The sequence below is a fragment of the Chlorocebus sabaeus genome, chromosome 15 (genome assembly GCF_047675955.1).
Source record: "Chlorocebus sabaeus isolate Y175 chromosome 15, mChlSab1.0.hap1, whole genome shotgun sequence".
NCBI classification, from domain to species: Eukaryota; Metazoa; Chordata; class Mammalia; order Primates; family Cercopithecidae; genus Chlorocebus; species Chlorocebus sabaeus.
The window spans coordinates 22,567,696-22,591,312 of NC_132918.1; the positions used below are offsets into that span (position 1 = coordinate 22,567,696).

General features: G+C 39.2%; 1 protein-coding gene across 2 annotated transcripts in view; it reads left to right on the forward strand.

The window, feature by feature from the left end:
• ZBBX (zinc finger B-box domain containing) overlaps positions 1 to 23,617 on the forward strand; it is a 130,132-nt gene that overhangs the window by 80,754 nt on the left and 25,761 nt on the right. Inside the window, exons 16-17 of one of the 2 annotated variants that reach the window (XM_007972191.3) lie at positions 5,038 to 5,154; positions 11,826 to 12,083. In XM_007972191.3, coding sequence (XP_007970382.3) covers positions 5,038 to 5,154; positions 11,826 to 12,083 — 375 coding nt within the window. The remainder of the gene's footprint in view (positions 1 to 5,037; positions 5,155 to 11,825; positions 12,084 to 23,617) is intronic. The other variant, XM_007972198.3, reaches the window with a different exon arrangement.

A 23,617-nucleotide genomic window follows, 5' to 3' on the forward strand; every position in this document is an offset into this window, starting at 1 on the left:
ATAAGAGTGGTGAGAGAGGGCATCCTTGTCTTGTGCCAATTTTCAAAGGGAATGCTTCTAGGTATTGCCCATTCCGTATGATATTGGCTGTGGGTTTGTCATAAATATCTCTTATTATTTTGAGATATGTTCCATCAATATCAAGTTTTATTGAGAGTTTTTAGCATGAAGTGCTGTTGAATTTTGTTGAAGGCCTTTTCTGAATCTATCGAGATAATCATATGGTTTTTGTCATTGGTTCTCTTTATGTGATGGATTACATTTATTGATTTGCATATGTTGAACCAGCCTTGCATCCCAGGGATGAAGCCGAGTTGATTGTGATGGATAAACTTTTTGATGTGCTGCTGGATTGGTATGCCAGTATTTTATTGAGGATTTTCGCATAGATGTTCTTCAGGGATATTGGCCTGAAATTTTCTTTTTTTGTTGTGTCTCTATCAGGTTCTGGTATCAGGATGATGCTGGCCTCATAAAAATAGGTCAGGGAGAAGTCTCTCTTTTTCTATTTTTTAGAATCATTTCAGAAGGAATGGTACCAGCTCCTCTTTGTACCTCTGGTAGAATTCTGCTGTGAATACATCTGGTCCTGGACTTTTTTCAGTTGGTAGGCTATTAATTGCTGCCTCAATTTCAGAACTTGTTTTTGGTCTATTCAGGGATTCAGCTTCTTCCTGGTTTAATCTTGGGAGGGTGTATGTGTCCAGGAATTTATCCATTTCTTCTAGATTTTCTAGTTTATTTGCATAGAGGTGTTTATAGTATTCTCTGATGGCAGTTTGTATTTCTGTGGGATCGGTGGTGATATTCCCTTTATCATTTTTTATTGCATCTATATGATCCTTCTCTCTTTTTTCTTTATTAGTCTGGCTAGTGGTCTATCTACTTTGTTGATCTTTTCAAATAAACAGCTCCCAGATTCATTGGTGTTTTGAAGGGTTTTTCATGTCTCTATCTCCTTCAGTTCTGCTCTGATCTTAGTTATTTCTTGTCTTCTGCTAGCTTTTGAATTTGTTTGCTCTTGCTTTTCTAGTTCTTTTAATTGTGATGTTAGCGTGTCCATTTTAGATCTTTCCAGTTTTCTCTTGTGGGCATTTGGTGCTATATATTTCCCTCTACACACTGCTTTAAATGTGTCCCAGAAATTCTGGTACATTGTGTCTTTGTTCTCATTGGTTTCAAAGAACATCTTCATTTCTGCCTTCATTTTGTTATTTACCCAGTAGTTATTCAGGATCAGGTTGTTCAGTTTTCATGTAGTTGTGCAGTTTTGAGTGAATTTCTTAATACCGAGTTCTAACTTGATTGCACTATGGTCTGAGAGACTGTTTGTTATGCTTTTCATTATTTTGCATTTGCTGAGGAGTGTTTTATTTCCAATTATGTGGTCAATTTTAGAATAAGTGTGATGTGGTGTTGAGAATAATGTATATCCCTTTGATTTGGGGTGGAGAGTTCTGTAGATGTCTATTAGGTCCACTTGGTTCAGAGCTGAGTTGAAGTCCTGAATATCCTTGTTAATTTTCTGTCTCGTTGATCTGTCTAAAATTGACAGTGGGGTGTTAAAATCTCCCACTATTATTGTGTAGCAGTCTGCATCTCTTTGTAGTCTCCAAGAACTCGCTTTATGAATCTGGGTGCGCTTGTATTGGGTGCATATATATTTAGGATAGTTAGCTCTTCTTGTTGCATTGATCCCTTTACCATTATGTAATGGTGTTCTTTGTCTCTTTTGATCTTTGTTGGTTTAAAGTCTGTTTTATCAGAGACTAAGATTGCAACCCCTGCTTATTTTCTGCTTTCCATTTGGTTGGTAAAATTTTCTCCATTCTTTTATTTTGAGCCCATGTGTGTCTTTGCACATGAAATAGAGTTCCTGAATATAACACACTGATGGGTCTTGACTCTTTATCCAGTTTGTAAGTCTGTCTTTTAATTGGAGCATTTAGCCCATTTACATTTAAGGTTAATATTGTTAGGTGTGAATTTGATCCTGCTGTTATTATGCTAGCTGTTTATTTTGCCCATTTGTTGATGCAGTTTCTTCATAGCATTAAAGGTCTTTACAATTTGGTAGGTTTTTGCAGTGGCTAGTACTGTTTGTTCCTTTCCATGTTTAGTGCTTCCCTCAGAAGCTCTTGTAAGGCGGGCCTGGTGGCAAATCTCTCAGCATTTGCTTGTCTGTAAATGGTTTTATTTCTCTTTTGCTTATGAAGCTTAGTTTGGCTGGATGTGAAATTCTGGGTTGAAAATTCTTTTCTTTAAGAGTGTTGAATATTGATCCCCACTCTCTTCTGGGTTGTAGGGTCTGCCTACAATCTCTTGGTCTGCCAAGAGATCTGCAATTAGTCTGATGGGCCTCCCTTTGTGGGTAACCCAACCTTTCTCTCTGGCTGCCCTTAACATTGTTTCCTTCATTGAAACCTTGGTGAATCTGATGATTATGTGTCATGGGGTTGCTCTTTTCGAGGAATATCTTTGTGGTGTTCTCTGTATTTGCTGAATTTGAATGTTGGCCTGTCTTGGTAGGTTGGGGAAGTTCTCCTGGATAATATCCTGAAGAGTGTTTCTCAACTTGGTTCTATTCTCCCTGTCACTTTCAGGTACACCAATCAAATGTAGATTTGTTTTTTTCACATAGTCCCATATTTCTTGGAGGCTTTGTTCATTTCTTTTCACTCTTTTCTCTAACCTTGTCTTCTCGCTTTATTTCATTGAGTTGATCTTTAACCTCTGATATCCTTTCTTTCACTTGATCTATTTGGCTACTGTGTATGCTTCATGAAGTTCTTGTGCTGTATTTTTCAGCTCCAGCAGGTTATTTATGTTCTTCTCTATTTATTCTAGTTAGCAATTTGACTAACTTTTTTTTCAGAGTTCTTAGCTTCCTTGCATTGGGTTAGAACATGCTCCTTTAGCTGGGAGGAGTTTGTTATTACCCACATTCTGAAACCTACATCTGTTAATTAATCAAACTCATTCTCCATCCAGTTTTGTTCCCTTGGTGGTGAGGCGTTGTGATCGTTTGGAGGAGAGGAGGCATTCAGGTTTTGGAATTTTCAGCCCTTTTGCACTTGTTTCTCCCCATCTTCATGGATTTATCTACCTTTGGTCTTTGAAGTTGGTGACCTTCAGATGGGGTCTCTGAGTGGATGTTCTTTTTGTTGATGTTGATACTATTCCTTTCTGTTTGTTAGTTTTCCTTCTAACAGTTAAGCCTCTCTGCTGCAGGTCTGTTGGAGTTTGCTGGAGGTCCACCCCAGACCCTGTTTGCCTGGGTATCACCAGTGGAGGCTGCAGAACAGCAAAGATCGCTGCCTGTTCCTTTCTCTGGAAGCTTCATCCCAGAGGGGCACCCACCAGATGCCAGCCAGAGCTCTCCTGTAAGAGATGTCTGTCATCCTCTACTGGGAGTTGTCTCCCAGTCAGGATACAGTTGAGGAGCAGTCTGTCCCTTATCAGAGCTCAAACACTATGCTGGGAGATCTGCTGCTCTCTTCAGAGCTGCCAGGCAGGGACGTTTAAGTCTGCTGAAGCTGTGCCTACAACCGCCCCTTCCCCCAGGTGCTCTATCCCAGGGAGATGGAGGTTTTATCTATAAGTCTCTGACTGGGGCTGCTGCCTTTTTTTTCAGAGAGGGAAACTTGAGAAGGCAATCTGGCCATAGTGGCCTTGCTGAGCTGCCATGGGCTCCACCCAGTTGGAACTTCCCAGCAGCTTTGTTTACACTGTGAGGGTAAAATCGCCTACTCAAGCCTCAACAATGGCAGACACCTCTCCCCTCACCACGCTCGAGCATCCCAGGTCATGCTCAGACTGCTGTGCTGGCCATGAGACTTTCTAGCCAGTGGATCTTAGCTTGCTGGGCTCCATGGGGGTAGGATCTGATGAGCCAGACCACTTGGCTCCCTGGCTTCAGCCCCGTTTCCAGAGGAGTGAATGGTTCTGTCTCGCTGGTGTTCCAGGTGCCACTGGGGTATGAGAAATAAACTCCTGTGGCTAAATTGGTGTCTGCTCAAGTGGCCGCCCAGTTTTGTTCTGGAAACCCAGGTCCGTAGTGGCATAGACACTGGAAGGGATCTCCTGGTCTGAGAGTTGTGATGACTATGGGAAAAGTGCAGTATCAGAACCAGAGTGCACGGTACAGTCCCTAATTTCTTCCCTTGACTAGGAGAGGGAGTTCCCCAACCCCTTGCCTTCCCAGATGAGGTGACACCACACCCTGTTTCAGCTTGCCCTCCTTGGGCTGCACCCACTGTCCGACCAGACCCAAGGAGATAAACCAGTCCCAGTGAGAGGTACCTCAGTTGGAAATGCAGAAAACTCGCCTTGTGTGTCAATATCACTGGGAGCTACAGACTGGAGCTATTCCTATTTGACTATCTTCTCTTCATGATTTTTTGGTTTCCATTTTGAAAGCTACATCTTGGTGACATCTATATTCTTAGGCATCTTATGTATTCAAATGTGTTTATTCATGTAGAAACAATAATACTTTATGTTGCATTGTTATATACTTTTTTAATTTTTTTTTTTTTTTTTTTTTTGAGATGGAGTTTCACTCTCTTGTTGCCCAGTCTGGAGTTCAATGGCATGATCTCGGCTCACTGCATCCTCCGCCTGCTGGGTTCAAGTGATTCTCCTGCCTCAGCCTCCCAAGTAGCTGGGACTACAGGCACACACCACCATGCCTGGCTAATTTTTGTATCTTTAGTAGAGACAAGGTTTTACTATGTTGTCCAGGCTGCTCTGAAACTCCTGACCTCAGGTGATCCACCCGCTTCGGCCTCCCAAAGTGCTGGGATCACGGGCGTAAGCCACCACACCCAGTCTATACTTTTTAAATTTTTAAAATTAAAATATTTTAATTCAATGATTTTTATTTTGTAATAAGATTTTGTATTTCATAATATATATCACTGTTATAAATATTGTTTATTCAGTTAAATATTGTCCAGTAAGACATAAATACAAAACTAATAAAATTGATTTTCTTCTTTTTAAACTTTATATTATCTTATTATTTTTCAATTTCAGAAGACAGAGAATGGATTCCAGACCATAGCTTAAGTGAACATGCTGATAATGCAATTGTCTTGGGTGTTCTGCAGGGTGCTCAGAGTCCATCATCAAGTAGAAAACAGCAAAAGATGGGTAACATTGACTCAAAGGCAGCGGTGCCATGTTGGCAGCTTACTTTCTTTAGTAGTTAGCTTTATTAGCAGTTTAGTAGGCACCCGAAATTTAATTTTTGAAGTTCTGTGATTTAAAATCATTCATTTTAACTAAATGTCCTCGACTTTTCTTCCAAAACCAAAGCACAAAAATAAGTGTACTCATTTTTCCAAAGGCATGAATTATCATCTTAGTTATTTTCTGTAGCAATGTATTAGGAAATAACATTTGCAAAGTGTAGTTAAGAGTATGGCATATTTTGAACAATCCTTATGAAATACGTACTCAGTTTCATTACTCACTCAGGAAGCAGTATGTTTATACCAGATTTTGCCTACTCTTTACCTATATTATGATCAGACAGAACCATATGTGAAATGATTGACTTAGCTTAAGATGCTTATTGCTGGGATTGAGAAAGCTTAGTTCTAAATATAATTCTGTATGTACTGACCCTGGAATCTTCATTTCAGTTCATTAACTCTATTCTCTAAACAAAGTAATTATAAGATTTTCCATAGAATAATTCTTTTGACATACTGAATGTCTATTTTAGTACTTTCCTAATGAGTTTATACAGAGTATATGACATCATTAAAATCACTAGTATTATTAGAACATTACTGTTATCCCATTTTACCAGCTATAATGGGTTTGCTTTATGCCAAAGTAGGAAGTTGTAGTATATAACTAATGAATTCGGGTAATTCAGTATATATATTGAGGATATTAGCACTTGGCTTGGCCCTGAGGATAAAAGGGATACATAAGTAATATTCCCTGATCTTATTAAGCTCACAGTTTAGGAGGAATACTTGAGAAAGTGGGCTATTTGCGTTGGTTTAAAGGCTATCTTCAAGGCAGAAATTTAATTGCATATGATTCGTCTCTCCATATAAGATTTATTATGTCTCTCTTGCCCTAAAATCTATGATTAAAACTCTCTGGCTAGCTTAGATCCTTTCTATATGCATTTATGTTGAGAATCTGTCAGATATAAAACTTTTTAGGGAGAAAACAATGTATTTATGGGTTTTTTGGGCTCTATAATTAGATGCCTATTTTTACATCAAAGTCTATGTCAGCTTCAAAAATTCGGGTTGCTTCCCTCTGAGGCAATCAGAACAAACTGTTATAAGTCACTGTATATTGATGAAAACAAATTCATATACATGCTATGAGAAATTTATTACAAAGACAAATCTACAAATCAGTAGTCAAATGCTTTTAAGTATCAGTTTGGACAGATCAGTCAAAATCAATAATTTGCTATAAAAAACATTTGTTGGCTGGGCATGGTGGCTCACACCTGTAATCCCTGCACTTTGAGAGGCTGAAGCAGGTGGATTATGAGGTCAGGAGATCAAGACCATCCTGGCTTACACAGTGAAACCCCATTTCTACTAAAAAATACAAAAAATTAGCTGGGCATGATGGCGGGTGCCTGTGGTCCCAGCTACTCGGGAGGCTGAGGCGGGAGAATTGCTTGAACCCGGGAGGCGGAGCTTGCAGCAAGCCAAGATCATGCCACTGCACTCCAGCCTGGGAGACAGAGCAAGACTTCATCTCAAAAAAAAGAAAAAAAAAAAATTGTTGAAGCACTACTGCCAGACACTGGTTATACAAAACAAACTCTTATCTCTATTGCTCAAGAGCTTAGAGTCCAGTATAAAGTTTCTCAAAAGTCAGTATGAGTGTAATCACCTGGGAAACCTCTTGTAATGCAGATTTCTGGATCTGACTCTTAGGGATTCTGATTAATTAAGGCTGAGATAATGCCTAGGAAATTGCATTTATTTTTTGAACAACAACAACTCCTTTTTATACTAATATAGACAGTCTGAATACCTTATTCTGAGAAAACTGTTATAAATTTTTTGATACATATAAAATGTGTGTGTGAATATGTAAACTATACCACATATAAGTTTTATAAAAAGAGCTATGAGTAATTTACTTTTGGATATTAATAGGTAATTAATGATAATATGTCCTATTAACTATAATAGTTAGATATATAAGCGGGGTATTTTTTAGAAATAGGGATGATAAAATAATGACCTTGCTATTGAAAAATGTAGATTGGCAAGATATTAGAGACTAGGTAACATTCAGTTAAGTCTTTAAAGTTACAATATTTACCAGTCAGAGAAGTTAGGAAATGGCTTTCTAAACAGGGATAGTGGCCTAAACTAAACTAAAAATTGCCTGACTCTGTCACAAATTACAGAAATCTTGTATGCCAGCATATAATGGAATTCCCATTTCCATAAAAATTAAAAACCCATGAATGTAAAGACATCATAGCTATGTGTGTTTAGCAGCAAGTTCATTCATTCTTCCCATCCCTGCCACAACTTAATCCTCCCCCACCCCATCTTCCTGCCTCTGGAAATGGCAACTCTATCCAAACATTGATTAAATCTGAAATCTGGGGGTCATCTTGCCTCTCACTCAGTGCATCCTATTTATCTTTAGATTCTCCTGATTTCAGCTCTAAAATCGAGCCCAATTCTGACCACTTTTACCTTCACTATTCAAGATTAGCCCAAGTCATTTGTAATCTCTCATTTGTCTCCTATTTTCACTTTTACTTCTCCCAAAACTATGTTGCTATAATTCATTTCCATTATATTCTACTATTTATAGTCAGTGAGTTGAGTTGTTTATACTCATAACAGTATTGATATTTATAGCTTATATATTAATATTTATAGCTTATAGGAAGTGAATCATACTTTCCATAAATATAAACCATATATTGTATCATGCCATTCTATTGCCTAAAGCATTCCATGGATTCCTATAGAAAGTAGAAAAAAGTATGCCTTACCATGTATCACACAGCAGCACCTTGGTTGGCTACCCATGTCTCCTAACTGCATCTTCTCCTACACTGTAGCCACATTTGCTTTCTTTCTGTTCTTAAGCTACTCTCTTACTCACTTCTTAGCCTTAGAATTAGATCTTATCTCTTATCCAGGATGCTCTGAAATTTCCCTCTCCATTCTCTCACTCTTCATATGATTGGTTCTTTTCCATTATTCAGCCTCAGTCCAGATGCTACCTCCATAGAGAGGCCTTCCGACACCACCCTATCTAGTGCTGGTCTTTTGAGTCCCTCTATCACATTTACCTTCTTTTATCTTTCTTGTAAAAGCTATCACTATTTAACATCATCTTATTAGCTTTATTCCTGCTCTCTCTTACCCTTGGTTGGAAAGAAATCAAGAACTAGCCTGTCCTGTTTGTTGGTGTATCTTCAGTAATAGAACAGGGCCTGGCCTATTGTAAGTGCTCAGTAAGTGCTTTCCAATTAGCAGAGTAGGCTAGTAGAACTGTGTGTTAGTTTGGAGCGCAACTTGAGGGTAGAGGCAATGTCTTACTCACTTTTGAATACCCCAATCCTGACACAGTGCCTGGCAGTTTTAGGAGGTGATAAATAATTTTATAATTGAATTTGATTGAGTATTAATTCACAAGTTCTCAGAGTTGGAATAAATTTAAGATATTGTACTATCCAGTTCCTGAATTTTGTATTTCACAGGTCATAAGCTGATTTCTAATTCTATAGGATAACACAATAGCATTCTTAGCTACCTAGTTTAGTATTCTTTCCACTTAACCGTGCTGTGAAATCAAATTTCTATATGTTTTGAGAAATGTATTTTCTAAGAATTCTTTTTATGTATAAATTCTCAGCAGTTGATATAATGGAATAAGAATGTCAATAGACAATAGTGTTTTGCAAGCTTTAAGATCAAAATACTGGGTCTTTTGATAAGAATATTATTTGTTATTAAAACACTACCTAAAATCATGTTGCTATAGTTACATTTTATTTAATTCTAACTTTGTATTTAGAATAGCAATACTGGTTATCATCATATTAAATAGTATTCAGTTTTTTACTCCTATTTTTTATATCCTTACCAGTAATATTGTACCCATTCATATAATTTGAAGGCACTATTGAATTTTGTCTTCCCAATAGTTGGCTTAGTTTATTAGTAATCATAGAGCATATATTCTTTAGTTAACACCAAGGAAATTTAATTTTGTTACATTTAGAATATAACTGATCAGTGCTAATCAATAATTTCTTACGATTGCATTGACAGTGATGGCGCACGTTACTCCAGAAGTAACTTCTTACGCTTTTAATCGACAAACTGAGATTTTTTTAAAATTATGGAATGATCCCCTCAATCATGGCATTTTTAATTAGTGCCAGTATTAATGTTGTCTTATATCTTAAACTTAACAGCAACATTATACCCTTATATATTAAGCATTAGAAAGAATGATATATTGACTTAAAAGAACAATAACAGAATCAGTAATCAAATTGGGGCCTCTTCTATCTCTTTCTGTCTTTTAGTTACTTTAAATTACACTTTGAGCATATTTCCAGTAAGAAAGATGGTCTGTTTCTTTGCTGTGTGCTAAGCATAAGTCTGACCTGTCCTTTGTGTCCTTTTTCTCAATGGGGATCAATTACCTTTAAATACTGTGACAATCAAATGTTCTTGTAAGTGTTTGTACTCTTCTAGATTTTCTGAAGGGCATCTACATTATATTAAATATTTCTTTCTTCATTTCTGTGAATTGGCAGAAGTCCAGTCCTTACTCATAGCATTTTCCTTTGGTTTGTTTTTTTTTAAAGTAAGAGTTGTAAATTCCTTTAAATTTTACCTTGACTGAGACATACCATTGTACAGATACTAAAATGTGGCTTACCCCATAGAGTAGAACTTTTGGTTTATATTGTGAATTATTGTTACACTCACTGACTTGTGTGGCTACTGTTAGCGCCCCTACTATTGCTTCCTTATGTAGACATGGAGAGTTTGGTTCTTGATTGCTATAAATATGGTTCTTTACATATTATAGATAAAAGAGGAAATCATTTCTAACTTATAGTCATAAAAATAAAAAAAATAACTCTCAGGGATAATTTTATATATATGTTTTTAACACTTAGGCATATTTTAGCCTGTTATTTTTCTCTGAGCACAAATAGACACAAAGGATCAGTCTTATTTTAACTTATTCATAATTTTATTTCAATAAAAATTATTTTAAAAATTGATTTCTGAAATTTTCATTAAAGTTGGTACCCTTTGAAACTTACCTTGGTCAATTTTAATTGCTTAAATAATTACATACTGTATTCAGAGTCTTCTGAAGTATTAGACACATTCGAAGTAGATTTTTTTTTTTCGAGTTAAAAAAAGACAAACTCCACTTTGGTAGGCCGAGGCAGGCAGATCATGAGGTCTGGAGATGAAGACCATCCTGGCTAACATGGTGAAACCCTGTCTTTACAAAAAATACAAAAATTAGCTGGGTGTGGTGGCACGTGCTTGTAATCCCAGCTTGGGAGGCTGAGGCAGGAGAATTGCTTGAACCTGGGAGGCAAAGGTTGCAGTGAGCCGAGATCGCACCACTGCACTAGTGACAGAGCAAGACTGCGTCTCAACCAAACAACAACAACAACAACAACATCAACTCAATGGTCATTAAATACTTAATACATGATGACCGCCTGTAGTCACTTTTTTGAATTTTATATTTTTCATTGAGTCGCTAGAATGAAAACAATGTTCTATGGCATAGGTTCCATCAAATTAGGGTTTTTATGATAATGACAATTGCCCATTAACTCACCTAATAGTTTTACAAAGCCAGTTTGTGTTAAGGGAGTGCAAAGTTATCTTATAATATAATTATGTTTACTATAAACATATTTACCTAAATCAGAACAATAATTTATTACATTAAAGCATTTACCTGCCCTACAAATTTTTAAATATGTACCTTGAAAACTCTCTTGGTCTTATTAAGTAATATTTTGTGAGAAGTACCAAATTAGAAATTAGTTATGTTGTGTTAGTGTAAGATTTGAAGAGATTTTTTTTTTTCCTCATGTGAAAGAAGCAAACGTGTTGAAGAAACCAGCTAAGTTGACTTTCAAAATAGATCAAGACAAAGTAGTGTCTGTCCTAGTGGAACAATGTAATAACCTGACAGAGATGGGTGCTTCTGGAACTTTTCCAGAAGAGAGTGAGCTCATCCTTCGGAAAATTAGAGATGTGATCTCAATTTCTTTAAAGCCTGTGTTTTTCCAAATATTCATGTAGATTTTGTAAATTAGTCTGTTTTGTTGCCATATTTTTAAATGTAAGAATAAATTACAGCTCATCAGGTAAAATTGGTTCACTAGGAAGTGGCACCATGCTTTTTCTAAGGGTTTTTTCTTGCAAAGTATAGTGTGGTATTGTCCTGGAATTTAAGACACATGTCATAGTGCTTGGCTTTGGAATACATTATAAAATTGTGTGTTATTTCTTTATGAAGTTGACTTATAGATATTTTCCTTTGTGAATATTAAAATTAGTTTGTTTTTCTCTGAATATAGGAAAATTAGGGAAAAAAATACACAAAAGTGTTCTTTATGACACTGGAAAAGTAATTTGAGATTAAGAAAATGTGGTTAGCTAGAAAGGGTGATAGTCAAAGTTCATTTTGCATAAACTCTGTTACATGAACTTAACTTCTCTGTGTGCAGGGACCTGGTAACTTGTATCTTTAACTACTCATTCAAATTTTTAAAAGTTGATTTAAAATCTTTTTATTTTTAATTTTAGATTGGAAATCACAGAGACCTTCAACATCAAATTTTCCACTTTCCAACTCTGTTAAAGAGAGCTCCAGCTGCCTTTCATCCTCTCCTTGTCGATCAAGAAGTGCAGCTGCTCAATCATTGTCTAGAGCTGCTTCTGAAATTTCAGAAATTGAATATATTGATATTACTGACCAGAATGAGCTTTCCTTATATGAAACTACTGATCAATGTGCCTTAGACAGTTTGGAAAAAGAATTACAAGTGCTGACAACTCTTGCAGGTAATGCTATTTTTTTCACTTTCGATAATGCTAATTAACTCTACCCTCAGCCTGATTCTTCATGTCTTGTGCTAACAAAACAAGCCAGCAAACAAGAAAGCTTTCCCTTTTCTTCTTTAACCATCAACCATTGTGTCTGTTTTCCTGGAAATCCCCTGACATCACTCTGAATATGTTTAAAAATGTGTAGATGCCCAGCCACACCAAAGATGGTCCCCATAGCCTATAAAACACAGCTAAATTGTGGAATGAATAATTTCATGTGCACAGAAAAAAAATCTTTTTTTCTCCTTTCTGCAAACCCACTATAGGATTAATCTCTATAGCTTTATGTAAGCCACTGTTCAACATCCTTATTGGAAAACTGAGCCATTAGATCTTTTAAAGCAGTGCTTTTCAAACTTAAATGTTTATACAGATCTTTCAGGGGATCTTGTTACAATGTAAATTCCGATTGAGTATGTCAGGTAAGGTGAGATTCTGTATATCTAACAGGTATCCAGGTGATGCCAGTGCTGCTAGTTGACAAACCATATCTTGAAAAATTATACCTGTGCATTTTATTTCCAACTTCAGTGGACATAGTCTAGCAATATAGTGACCATATTCTTGAACATGTAAAGTTCTGGCTCAGTAGCAAAACATCAGGGGAATTAATCTTGTATTTGCATCATAAAGGCACTCACACAGTTTGAAAGAAGCCAGCTGCAGATCCAAGAGACAGGATAGAAAATTATTTGGTCCCATATATTCCATACTTGCTTTTCCCTTGTTCTCCTGTTAGTGGTCTCCTCCTTTATTGATCTTAGAATAATGACTGCTATTTCTCTATAAATTATACATCTTTGTTTTGAAAAAATTAAAGCAATACAAAAATACAAAAAGAAGAAATAAAAACTCACCACAAATTCTAACTACTCTTAAAATAACCATTATTAACATTTAGTGAGAATCATTTTAAACATCACTGTTTATATAAGTATACATATAAGAATATAAACTTAGTAGAATGAACAGATTGAAGGAACGTGATAAAAATTTTACAAAAATAGGTCTATGCACTCCATAATATATTTTAAGTATACATTTAACCAACTTAATAAAAGGAAAAGTAAAAATAAAATTAAAATTAATCATACATTTCAGATAAATGTTTTTCCACCACAAAAATAGTAAGTTGAACTTGTTATAAATGAATTTCTGATGCCGCAAAAGAAACAGCACTTGAATATAAATTTAGTTTCTTCAGCAAGGCAATTTACTTTTGCAAAAGGGTGCCACTCCTATCAATCAAGATCACAAGTGCACAACAAACAAAGGATACCATGGGGTTTTTATATCCCTAACACGATCCCTATTTCTGTGTTCTTCCACCGTGGGCTGGGGTCAGACCGCACAATCTGAGCTGATCTGATTGGCTACTTGTAAATATTTTTCCAGATATGGAAGGGAGGCGGACGTGAGGTACAGTGATGGCGTGTGTGAGATATGCAGTTTCAAGGAAACAATGGGTACAGGTAACCAAGGGAACAGATGTGAGTTATTGATTAGAACTGATGGGAAGGAGGTAGGCTGTTTACAGTAACTGTTGGCAAGGAAAAACAAGAAAGTTGAGTTGGAGAACAAAGAGTAAGGAAGTTAACAGGCTAAATCTTTTGAAGAGAAACTCAGAAAGATTCATTGTCTCTTACAATTCTTCCCTTTAAAATTTTTATAATCCCTTCTCTTCGAACCTTTTTAACATGTCCTGGCTTTGCTGTTCAACTTGGTCTTCTAAAAGGAAAGGCTTATCTGAATAGGGTGGAGGAACATGAAGGGAGGTTTTAGTGAGTGTTGTCTTTATAAGCCTTTGTACCAGCCCACGGATGCATGGTATGATGCAACACCCAACAAGAATAAGCACACCTATCATGACTGCAAGAGAAATGAAGACTGGGGCCATGACTCCTTTCCATTTACCAAACCATCTTTCTAGCCATCCTGAAAGAAGGCTATCAATTCTAGAATTTTTAGCTATTTCATTGGACAAAGCAGTCAGTCTCTGTAAAGCCTTTCTTATGCTTCTGTCAGAGGCAGTATTGTTTGGGATAAAGGTGCAATATTGAGTTTTGATCATAATACAAACTCCACCTTTTTCAGCTAACATCATGTCTTGGGCCATTCTATTTTCCCAAACCATTTGACTAGTAGGTCCTAATTGCTCAACTATTCCTTTGACAGCATCTCTAGTGTAATTAATAAATCGTTGCTGGTTATAGTAGATATAATTAATCCAATCTACATTTTTATTAATAGTTACCCATGGAAATAATGATTCAAATCCTGCAGCTATTTGATCTCGGTCTTTGAACCTATCAGGTACCCCCTGTGGGACTCCAATTGCGTCTAAATAAACTTCAGAGTCAAAAGACCCATAAGGGGCTTCTCTTATTTTATGGCTTTGTGTTTTTTCTTTTCCTGGTTGATGAAATGCCAGGGTGAAAGGGATAGCCAATTGGACAAAAGCACAAGTACTGCTCCAGTTACCTGACAGAGTGTCCAGTAAGGGTCCACCACAATACCTCCATACATCTGCTTGAGGATGACTAAGGGGAGACTGAAGAGTAAGCTCCTGGAAAGGCTTAAGATCACTGCATCCCACTAAGCTTCCAAGGAACACTAAATTCTCCCTCTGTTATGAGAGACACGAGGTGAAATTGACATCAGAAGACGGAAGCTGAATGGCCCTCGGGGGCTGACCCACAGGATGTTGGATTTTGGGATATAGCAGAGAGAGAGGTTGCCATGATTTGTTGCCCCAAGCCATGGAATCTTGGAAGAGAGCCACCATGCAGCCCATGCCCAGTCAACTGGGAAACCATCCGAGTGGAAAGGGGATGATCTGGGCCTCTGGCCGGCCGAGTGCACAAGCATAACAATTGCTTTTATTTAATGTGAGACAGAATATTTGATCCATTCCAACCAGATATTTACATCTTGATATCCTGTTTCAATTGCTGAAGTTTGCCTTATATCATCTTCTGCTACAATATCTACTTTAGTATTATCATTAGGTACAGAAGAGATGGCAGTCTGATTAGAAGAAAGCTCAGAAGGAGAAGAGAAGGAAGGGGGTGAAGAGAATGAAGGATTAATAAAATGCATTTCAAAAGACTCTCTGAGCTCTGTGCAGCCAAGTTGGCTCCTGTGCCATAGAAGCGACTTAAAGTAGGTTTAGGATCAGTAGATGTGGGAATGAGAATAGAAATTTATATGGGATTACATTGGTTATACTGGCAATTAGGGGAGGTGCTCTCCTTAGTGAAATGAATGTATGGTTTTAAGGATAAACCATACATTCACCATACAACCACCCGCTGATGAGGTCCAGCCTTGATATTCGGTTATCAACAGGACATCATTCCAGCTATGACAGACTTGTTTTTCTATATTTGTTAAGGAACAAGAGTCTTGATAGGGGGAGCCTTTCACTTTAAAGGGGCGGACATACTTTTCTGAGGCTGAGAGTTGCCTCTGACTTTGGAGATCTCTACAGGGTATGACTAGACAAGCATCAAACGTAATAACTTGGGGTGTGTTTGATTTAGCTACATTAATGATAAGGTGGTCAGCATTGGAAGGAGAAAAGAAGAAAGAGTAATAAAATAGATGGAAGATAGTTAAATTTTTCTTAACTTTAGTTTGAGGGGGTTTTCCCCTGGAATAATGGCACATGACTTCGGGGGTGATGGTGCTTTCTTGACTTGAGTGTGATGGGTCCATCCTTTCTCTGCTGTCTGGACTGCAGTTTCAATAGTCAGGAGCACTAGGTAGGGTCCCTCCCAGGCCAGCTCAAGGTTTCCTTCTTTCCAGCTTTTGAGGAGGATGTGATCCCTGGGCTGGTGCTAATGGACCAGGAACTCTAGGGGTGGCCTAGAGACCTTTGGCTTTAAGAGAAGAGAAGGTAAAGGAGAGACCAAATATGCAATTACTGAGGAATTGATCTTTTGTCTCAAATGTAGGGATACAGTAGTGGAGTGTACATAGGGCAGTCCATAGAGCATTTCATAAGGAGAAAGGCCTATATCCTTTTGAGGTGTAGTTTGGATTCTTAACAGGACAATAGGAAGACATTTGGTCCATGGTAACTGAGTCTCTACAACCAATTTGGTTAAGTGATTTTTTAAAGTTTAATTCATCCTTTCTACTCTCCCTGATGAAGATGGATGCCCAGGTGTATGATATTCCCATTTAATGTCTAGGTCTTGGGACAACTTTTTAATGACATGTGCTGTGAAATGGGTTCCATTGTCTGAGTCAATGTTCTCTGTTGGTCCGAATCTATGCACTATATTTTCATTTAGTGCTTTTACTACATTATTGGCCATTGCATTTGAAAAGGGAATAGCTTCAACCCAGTGAGTGAGGTGATCTACTATTAATAACAAATACTTTAGATGAGCTATTAGGGGCATTTCAGTGTAGTCACTCTGAATACTTTGGAATGGTCTTAGCCCTGGATTCCTACCTACCAAGGGAGGTTTCTTTATAACTTGTTTGTTGTTTTTTTTTACATATTAAGCAACTGTCCGTGACTTGTTTGGCCAAGGTATAAATTCCTATACATCCGTGAACTCTGAGAACTGTGTCAAACATGGCTTTGGGTCCCCAATGGGTCTTTTGATGGAAGTGAGACAGGATTTCTCTCAGGAGGGGCTTGGATAGCATTTCCCTTTGGTCTGGTAATACCCATTTTCCTTCTGAGTTTTCTTTGGCCCCTATTTTTATTAATTTTTCTTTCTCCATGGCTGAGAAGACAGGGACTGCAGTAGGGGAAGACTAGGGGTTAAGTGAAAGACAGGTGTTCCAGATGAAAAGGCAATCTGTTTGGCTATCTGATCTGCTAAGTTGCTTCCCTAGCTTTCAGAAGAAAGGTTTTTCTGTTGTCCGGGAACATGAACAATAGCTACTTCTTCGGGCAACTGAAGGTTATCTAATACTTGGGTGATTAACTCCTTGTGAACAAGGTCTTGGCTTTTTCTATTAATAAGACCTTGTTTAGTCCAAATTTTTCCAAATGTGTGGGCCATCCCAAAGGCATATTTAGAATCAATATAGATGGTTCCTTCCTGCAATCACTTTAAAGCTTGGATGAGTGCAAACAACTCACAAGTTTGGGCAGAGCAGTTATTAGGCAATTTGCCTAACTCTGTTTCTTCAAGAGTTTCTCCATCAATTGCTGAATACCCATTGTGTCTTTTTCCCTCAATCACCCAGGAGGAACCATCTATGAATAAGTGTCATCCTGTTTTGAAGGTGGTATCCCCTAGGTCTGGTCTAACCTTTGTTTGGTAGTCAATTAAATTGAGACATAGGTGCTCCCTATTTAGATTTGGATCTCCTGTTAAGAAACCTGCTGGGTTGAGTGAATTATCAGCAGTTAATGTTAAATCATCTTTTTCTAGCAAAGTGGTTTCATATTTCAGGATTCTGGAGTGGTAAGCCATCTCCCGACTTCTTTATTTAGTATTGCTCTAACTTCTTGGGGTGTACTTGCAGTCAACTTCCCCCCAAAAGTTAACTTTCTGCTTTCTTCAACTAATATTGCTGTAGCAGCAACAGATTGGATGCATTCAGGCCATCCACAAGTGACTGGGTCTAAAACCTTTGATAAGAAGGCTACAGGCTGCCGGCGGCAACCGTGCTTTTGGGTAAGCACTCCTACAGCCACTCCATTATTTACATTGACGAAAAGGTGAAAGGACTTTTCTAGATAAGCCAAAGTTAAAACTAGGGCAGTCGTAAGTCTTTCTTTTAATTCCTCAATTTGGTTGACTTCCTAAGAAGTCCACAGGAGATAGTCAGGTTTTTCTTGAGTAGGCTTCTGGTATAGCAGCTTACTGTGTAAGGCATATGAGCCAATCCAAAAGCAGCAGTATCCAACTAATCCTAGAAATTTTCTGAGTTCATGCTTAGTTTGAGGCAAGGGTAAATACACGATGCCTTCATCTTGCTCTGGCTCTATTCTCCACTTGCCTGCACTTATTAAATGGCCTAAATATTTGACCTCAGGTTCTACATACTGAAGCTTTTTCTTTGAGACTCATAACCCCTTGGAATGTAGATGATCAAGGATATGTATGGAAAAACTAGTTAGTTTTTCTACATCCTCTCCTGATAGGAGGATATCATCAACATACTGGAGCATGCAAATGTGCTTTGGAACAGAAACCTTTTCTAGCACTTGTTCTAAAAGCTGACTAAAGAGGTTGGGTGAGTCTGCGAACCCTTGGGACAAAACTGTCCACCAATACTGTTGTTTTTACCCTGACTGGGTGTCTTCCCACTTAAAAGCGAATGTGCCTCAGCTGTCTTCAGCTAGGGGACATGCCCAAAAAGCATCCTTTGAGTCTGTTACAGTAAACCATTGATGATGACATGGAATTTTACTGAGAATACTGTAAGGGTTAGGGACAATGGGGAGAATAGTTTGGACTATTTGGTTGATAGCTCTAAGATTTTGTACTAACTGGTATGACCCATCTGATTTCTTGATGGGCAGTATTGGGGTATTATAAGGAGACATACAAGGCTCAAGAAGCCCATCTTTCATGAGACTTTCAATTATGAGCTTTAATCCTATCTGTCCTTCTAAAGGGATAGGGAATTGCTTCCTCTTCACCACTTCCTCGGGGGTTTTTAGCTTGACGTGGATTGTGGGAATCTGAAGTTTGCCTTGGTTTCCTTCACATTGAATAAATACATTTTTCATCTGTGGTGGTGAGTAAATTTAATGAGGCAGGGAAACCTTTTGGGCTAACTTGTAAGACTATGCCTAACTTCAACATTAAGTTAGTTCCTGCCTCAGGGATCAATAAAAATTGGATATGAGTCAATCAATCTTAAGAATTTAACTTCTGTACTTTCTAAGACTTTTTCTTTAAATGGTTCCTCTCTTATCCCAGAGACTAAAAGGTCTTCTGAAGAGCAGGCAATGTCAGATGGAGGGATACCAAGGAGGGAGCAACCCCTGAATTGACTAGAAAGGTGATAAGCTCATGATGGGGTCCAACTTCCAAATTTATCAAGGACTCCTGGTGGGACTTGAAGTAAAAGAGACAGAGCCCCTGAGCCCCCTATTCCTCCTCAGAGGTCATGAGGGAAAGGGCTTGTCTCTCCTTTTCTAATTCAGGATTAGACCATTAAGTGGTCTAATTCGAAGACCACTAAGAGGTTGGTCTTCCCAATTTTCTAATTTTTCTAACTTCTGTGAAATATCTGGCCAACTCTTAGTGACAGAGTGGAGTTTTAACATTCCTTGTCCAAGGGGGTCTTCTAAGTTTAGGCCTGAACACTGTCTCATTTGGTCCTTCAATCTGTCTAGAAATTTCATAGGCCCCTCATCTTTTTCCTGTTGTATATCAAGTGCTTTAGAGAGGTTGTGGGTTCAGGGTACTGATTCCCTAATTCCCTTTATTATCATCTCCCTTAGGTCTTATATATTTTTCCGGTGAGCTGGGTTGTTATTGTCCCACTGGGGGCCTTGGCCAGGGAACTTTTGATCTGCGGTAGGAACATCTTGACCCGGAGGGTGTTCACGCTCCCAAATTGCCATAGCAGCCCTAGGGATCATCCCTCTCTCTTCCTCTGAGAAGAGAATGCCTAAAATGGACATTAACTCAACCCAGGTGTGTAACTGAGGTCCCAGAGATTGATCAACTTGATCTGCTACACCATAAGGGTCATTAATAATGGTTTAAGTTCCTTCTTTAAATTCTGGACTTGTTAACTAGTTAAGGAAGCACTTACAAAGCCGATAGCACCCCCTCCTTGTGGTACCTCTCTCAAGGGGAAGAGAGTCAGAGCTGACTCCATAGATGTGGAGGGAAATGGGAAATTTTGGATATCTCTTTTACATTGTTCTACTTCACGTTGGAGTCCCTTCAGGGAGGGGCACTTAGGCTGAGAGGGAACAGGTTCATGGGATGATGATTCCCAAGAATCAGAATTGTAAGGAGGAGGAATAACGTGAGCGGAGGAAGGATCTGCGGCAAGATCTGGGGCAGCAGCGACTGCCTGCGGGGAAGGATTGGGGCAATGAGTGGCGGAAAATGTTCTAGGGGATCCCATGCTCTGGAGTCCTTAGTCATGGGAACCAGCTTTTCTGAGTCTTCATTGTGCAGTGCTAGATTGGGTTTTTCCCCAGTTGTTTTTAAGGGATAGAGGAGAACAGGTCCCTGTCTCTAACAAACAGTATAGTCCAGTTTCTCTTGAGAACACTGAACTTTTATCATTTACATGTTGAATTAGGAGTTGACACATTACATCCTCATTTGATCCAAACTTTGGCGAGAAGATTGAGAGTTTGAGGAGAGGACTCTGGGTCCAAATAAAACAGCAATATTTTATCATTTGTTCCTTTATCGTATTAGAAATTTCTTGCCTATTCTTCCCTGGAGGCTTATTAAGGATCAATTCCCTTGTGTGAGGAATCTTTTGCCTGTCCTTTAGCCCCACCTGTTGGAGGTTCCTTGCACCCTTCTTTTGCTTCCTCCACTGTGACCACTTCCCTTGCAGGAGTATTTCGGATCCCTCTTAGCATGGATGGTGAGTCAGTATAAGCCCTGACAGGACCCCCAAAGGGCCACCATAAGCCATATGAGGTGACCATGGAACCGCAGATTGGACTCACTCACTCCGCAGAGCAGTAGTGCTTGTTACCACTCACACACTTTCAACCTCCAGAATCCCGACCACCAAGGAAATACTTTGTCGCCCCTGCGACTTTTCTTACCTTGGTCTGTGCACAGAGTTTAACTGGCCGCCGTGGTATATGAGTCCCCTTTTCCCAAGCTGCTGGCGTCTTCCTTTCCCAAGTTGCTGAGAGTCCGGGTTTATTCATCACACTGGGCAGGTCTTGATTCCTCACCCTGAGGCCACCACAATGAGGCAACGGGGTGCCCCATCTCATGAGAAAGGACGGGAGATCCCTCCCCAGAGGAGAATGGGCTCCCCCTGCAGGCCACCAAATTGTGATAAATGAATTTACAATGCCTCAAAAGAAACAGCACTCGAATATAAATTCAGTTTCCTCAGCAAGGCAATTTACTTTTGCAAGAGGGTGCCACTCGCGTCAATCAAGTTCGCAAGTGCACACCAAACAAAGGAGACCAGGGCGTTTTTATATCCTTAACGCTAGCCCTATTTCTGTGTTCTTCCCCCATGGGCTGGGGTCAGACTGTAAAATCTGAGCTGATCTGACTGGCTACTTGTAAATATTTTTCTAAATATGGAAGGGAGGGGAATGTGAGGTACAGTGATGCAGCGTGTGAGACGTGCGGTTTCAAGGGAACAATGGGTACAGGTAGCCAAGTGAACAGATGTCATTTATTGATTAGAACTGATGGGAAGAGGGTAGGCTGTTTACAGCAACTATTGGGAAGGAGAAACAAGACAGTTGAGTTGGAGAACAAAGGGTAAGGAAATTAACAGGCTAAACCTTTTGAAGAGAAACTCAGAAAGATTCATTGTGTCTGAAAAACTGTACAAAATTACCCTTTTGTAGACCAAAACCAGTGGAATATTGGCAACTTTATATGGTTTAATCCATTATTTTTACAAATATACCTTTAAAAGTTGAGAGAGAAGGGGAGGAGAAACATGGCAGAATAGAAGCCTGCATCATTCATTTCCCCATCCTCCCCCATGCTGAAACACCAAATTTTAACAACTATCTACACACAGGAAAGCACTGTGGCAGGAACCAAAACTCAGGTGAATAATCACAGTACCTGGTTTTAACTTCATGTTGTGGAAAGAGGTATTGAAAAGGGCAAGAGAGACATGAATTACCAATGCCACCCCTCCCCTACCTCAGTGGAGAGACAATCTGTGTGGAGAGACAATCTGTGCTCTATGGGGAGGGAGAGCACAGCAACTAGAAGACTTCACATTCACCTCGGTACTACCTGGTCACAGCAGAGAATAAAGCTGTGCTGGACTCAGCCAGTGCCCATGCATGGAGGAAGCATTTGAACCAGTCACATCCCAGAAGGGAATCATCCATTCCAGCAGTTAGAACTTGACTTCCTTGGCAACCCATGTCACATTGAGCTGAAGTGTCTGGGGGTCCTAGGTAAACTCGAAAGGCAGTCTAGAACACAAGGACTGCAATTCTTAGGCAGTGGCTAGTGCTAGGCTGGACTTGTGCCCAGTGAACTAGGGTGTCATGTGACCTAGGGTGTCACATGACTGGGCTTGTGCCCAGTGAACTAGTCAGTGAACTAGGGTGGCACGTGACCTAGAGAGACACCACCTGGCACAGCTAAGGGAGAGCTTGCACCACCCCTGCCCCAACCCCAGACAATGCAGCTCATAGCAACAAAAGTGACTCCTTCCTTCTGCATAATGAAAGGAGAGTGAAGAGTAAGGAGGGTTTTGTCTTGCATCTTGGCTACCAGCTCAGCCACAGTAGGATAGGGCACTGAACAGAGTCGCGAGCCCCCTATTTCAGGTCCTAGCTCCTAGATGATAGTTCTTGACACAACCTGAGCCCAAAGGGACTCTGCTGCCTTGAAGGGACAAGAACCCAGTCCTGGCAGGATTCATCACCTGCTAACTGAAGAGCCCTCAGACCCTGAATAATCTCCAGTGATACTAAGGTAGTATACCACAGGCCTTGGGCTCTAAGATGCACTGGCTTCAAGGGAGACCCAGCACATTCTCAGCTGTGGTGACTACAATGAAAATGATGAAAAATTGCATTTTACAAAAGCAGAGGGAAGAATGAAGGGGACTTTGTCTTGTACCCTGGCTACCAGCTTGACTATAGTGGAATAGAGCAACAAGCAGGTTCTTGGGGACCTCAAGTCCAGGCCTAGATTCTTGAACAGTATTTCTGGACTTGGCGTGGCCTGGGCCAGATGGGAGCCCACTATCCTGAAGGATGACTGCCAGGCCTGGCAGCATTCATCGTAAGCTGATGAAAGAGCCCTTGGGCTTTAAGCAAACATTGGTGGTGGGCTAGCAGAAATCCCCATGGATTATGGGTGGCCGTGGCCACAGAGACCTCTGCCTATAGAAAGGGGAGGGAAGAGTGGGAAGGATTTTGTATTGTGGTCTGAGTGCCAACTTAACTGCAGTAGAGTAGAACCTCAGGTTAACTGCTGAGATTGTTGACTGTCAAAGTATAATGCTCACTGGCATAAACACAGAAAAAAGCACAGAATAGTATAACACTGTAATGGTGGTGGGTAAACTTCTCCTGACTTAAGTAGAAAGACTAAATGATGAATCAGTCAAAAACAGTAACTATAACAACTTTTCAAGACACAGACAGTATAGTAAGACATAAAAACAACAAAAAGTTAAAAAGCAGGTGCATAGTTTAGAGTTTTTATTCATTTTCATGTTGTGTGTTTCTTTATTTATGAAATCAGTGTTAACTTGCCATCAGTTTAAAATGATGGGCTATAACATATTACTTGTAAGTCTCATGGGAATCAAACTGAAAAACATTCAAGAGATATACAAAAAATAAAAGGCAGTAAATTAAA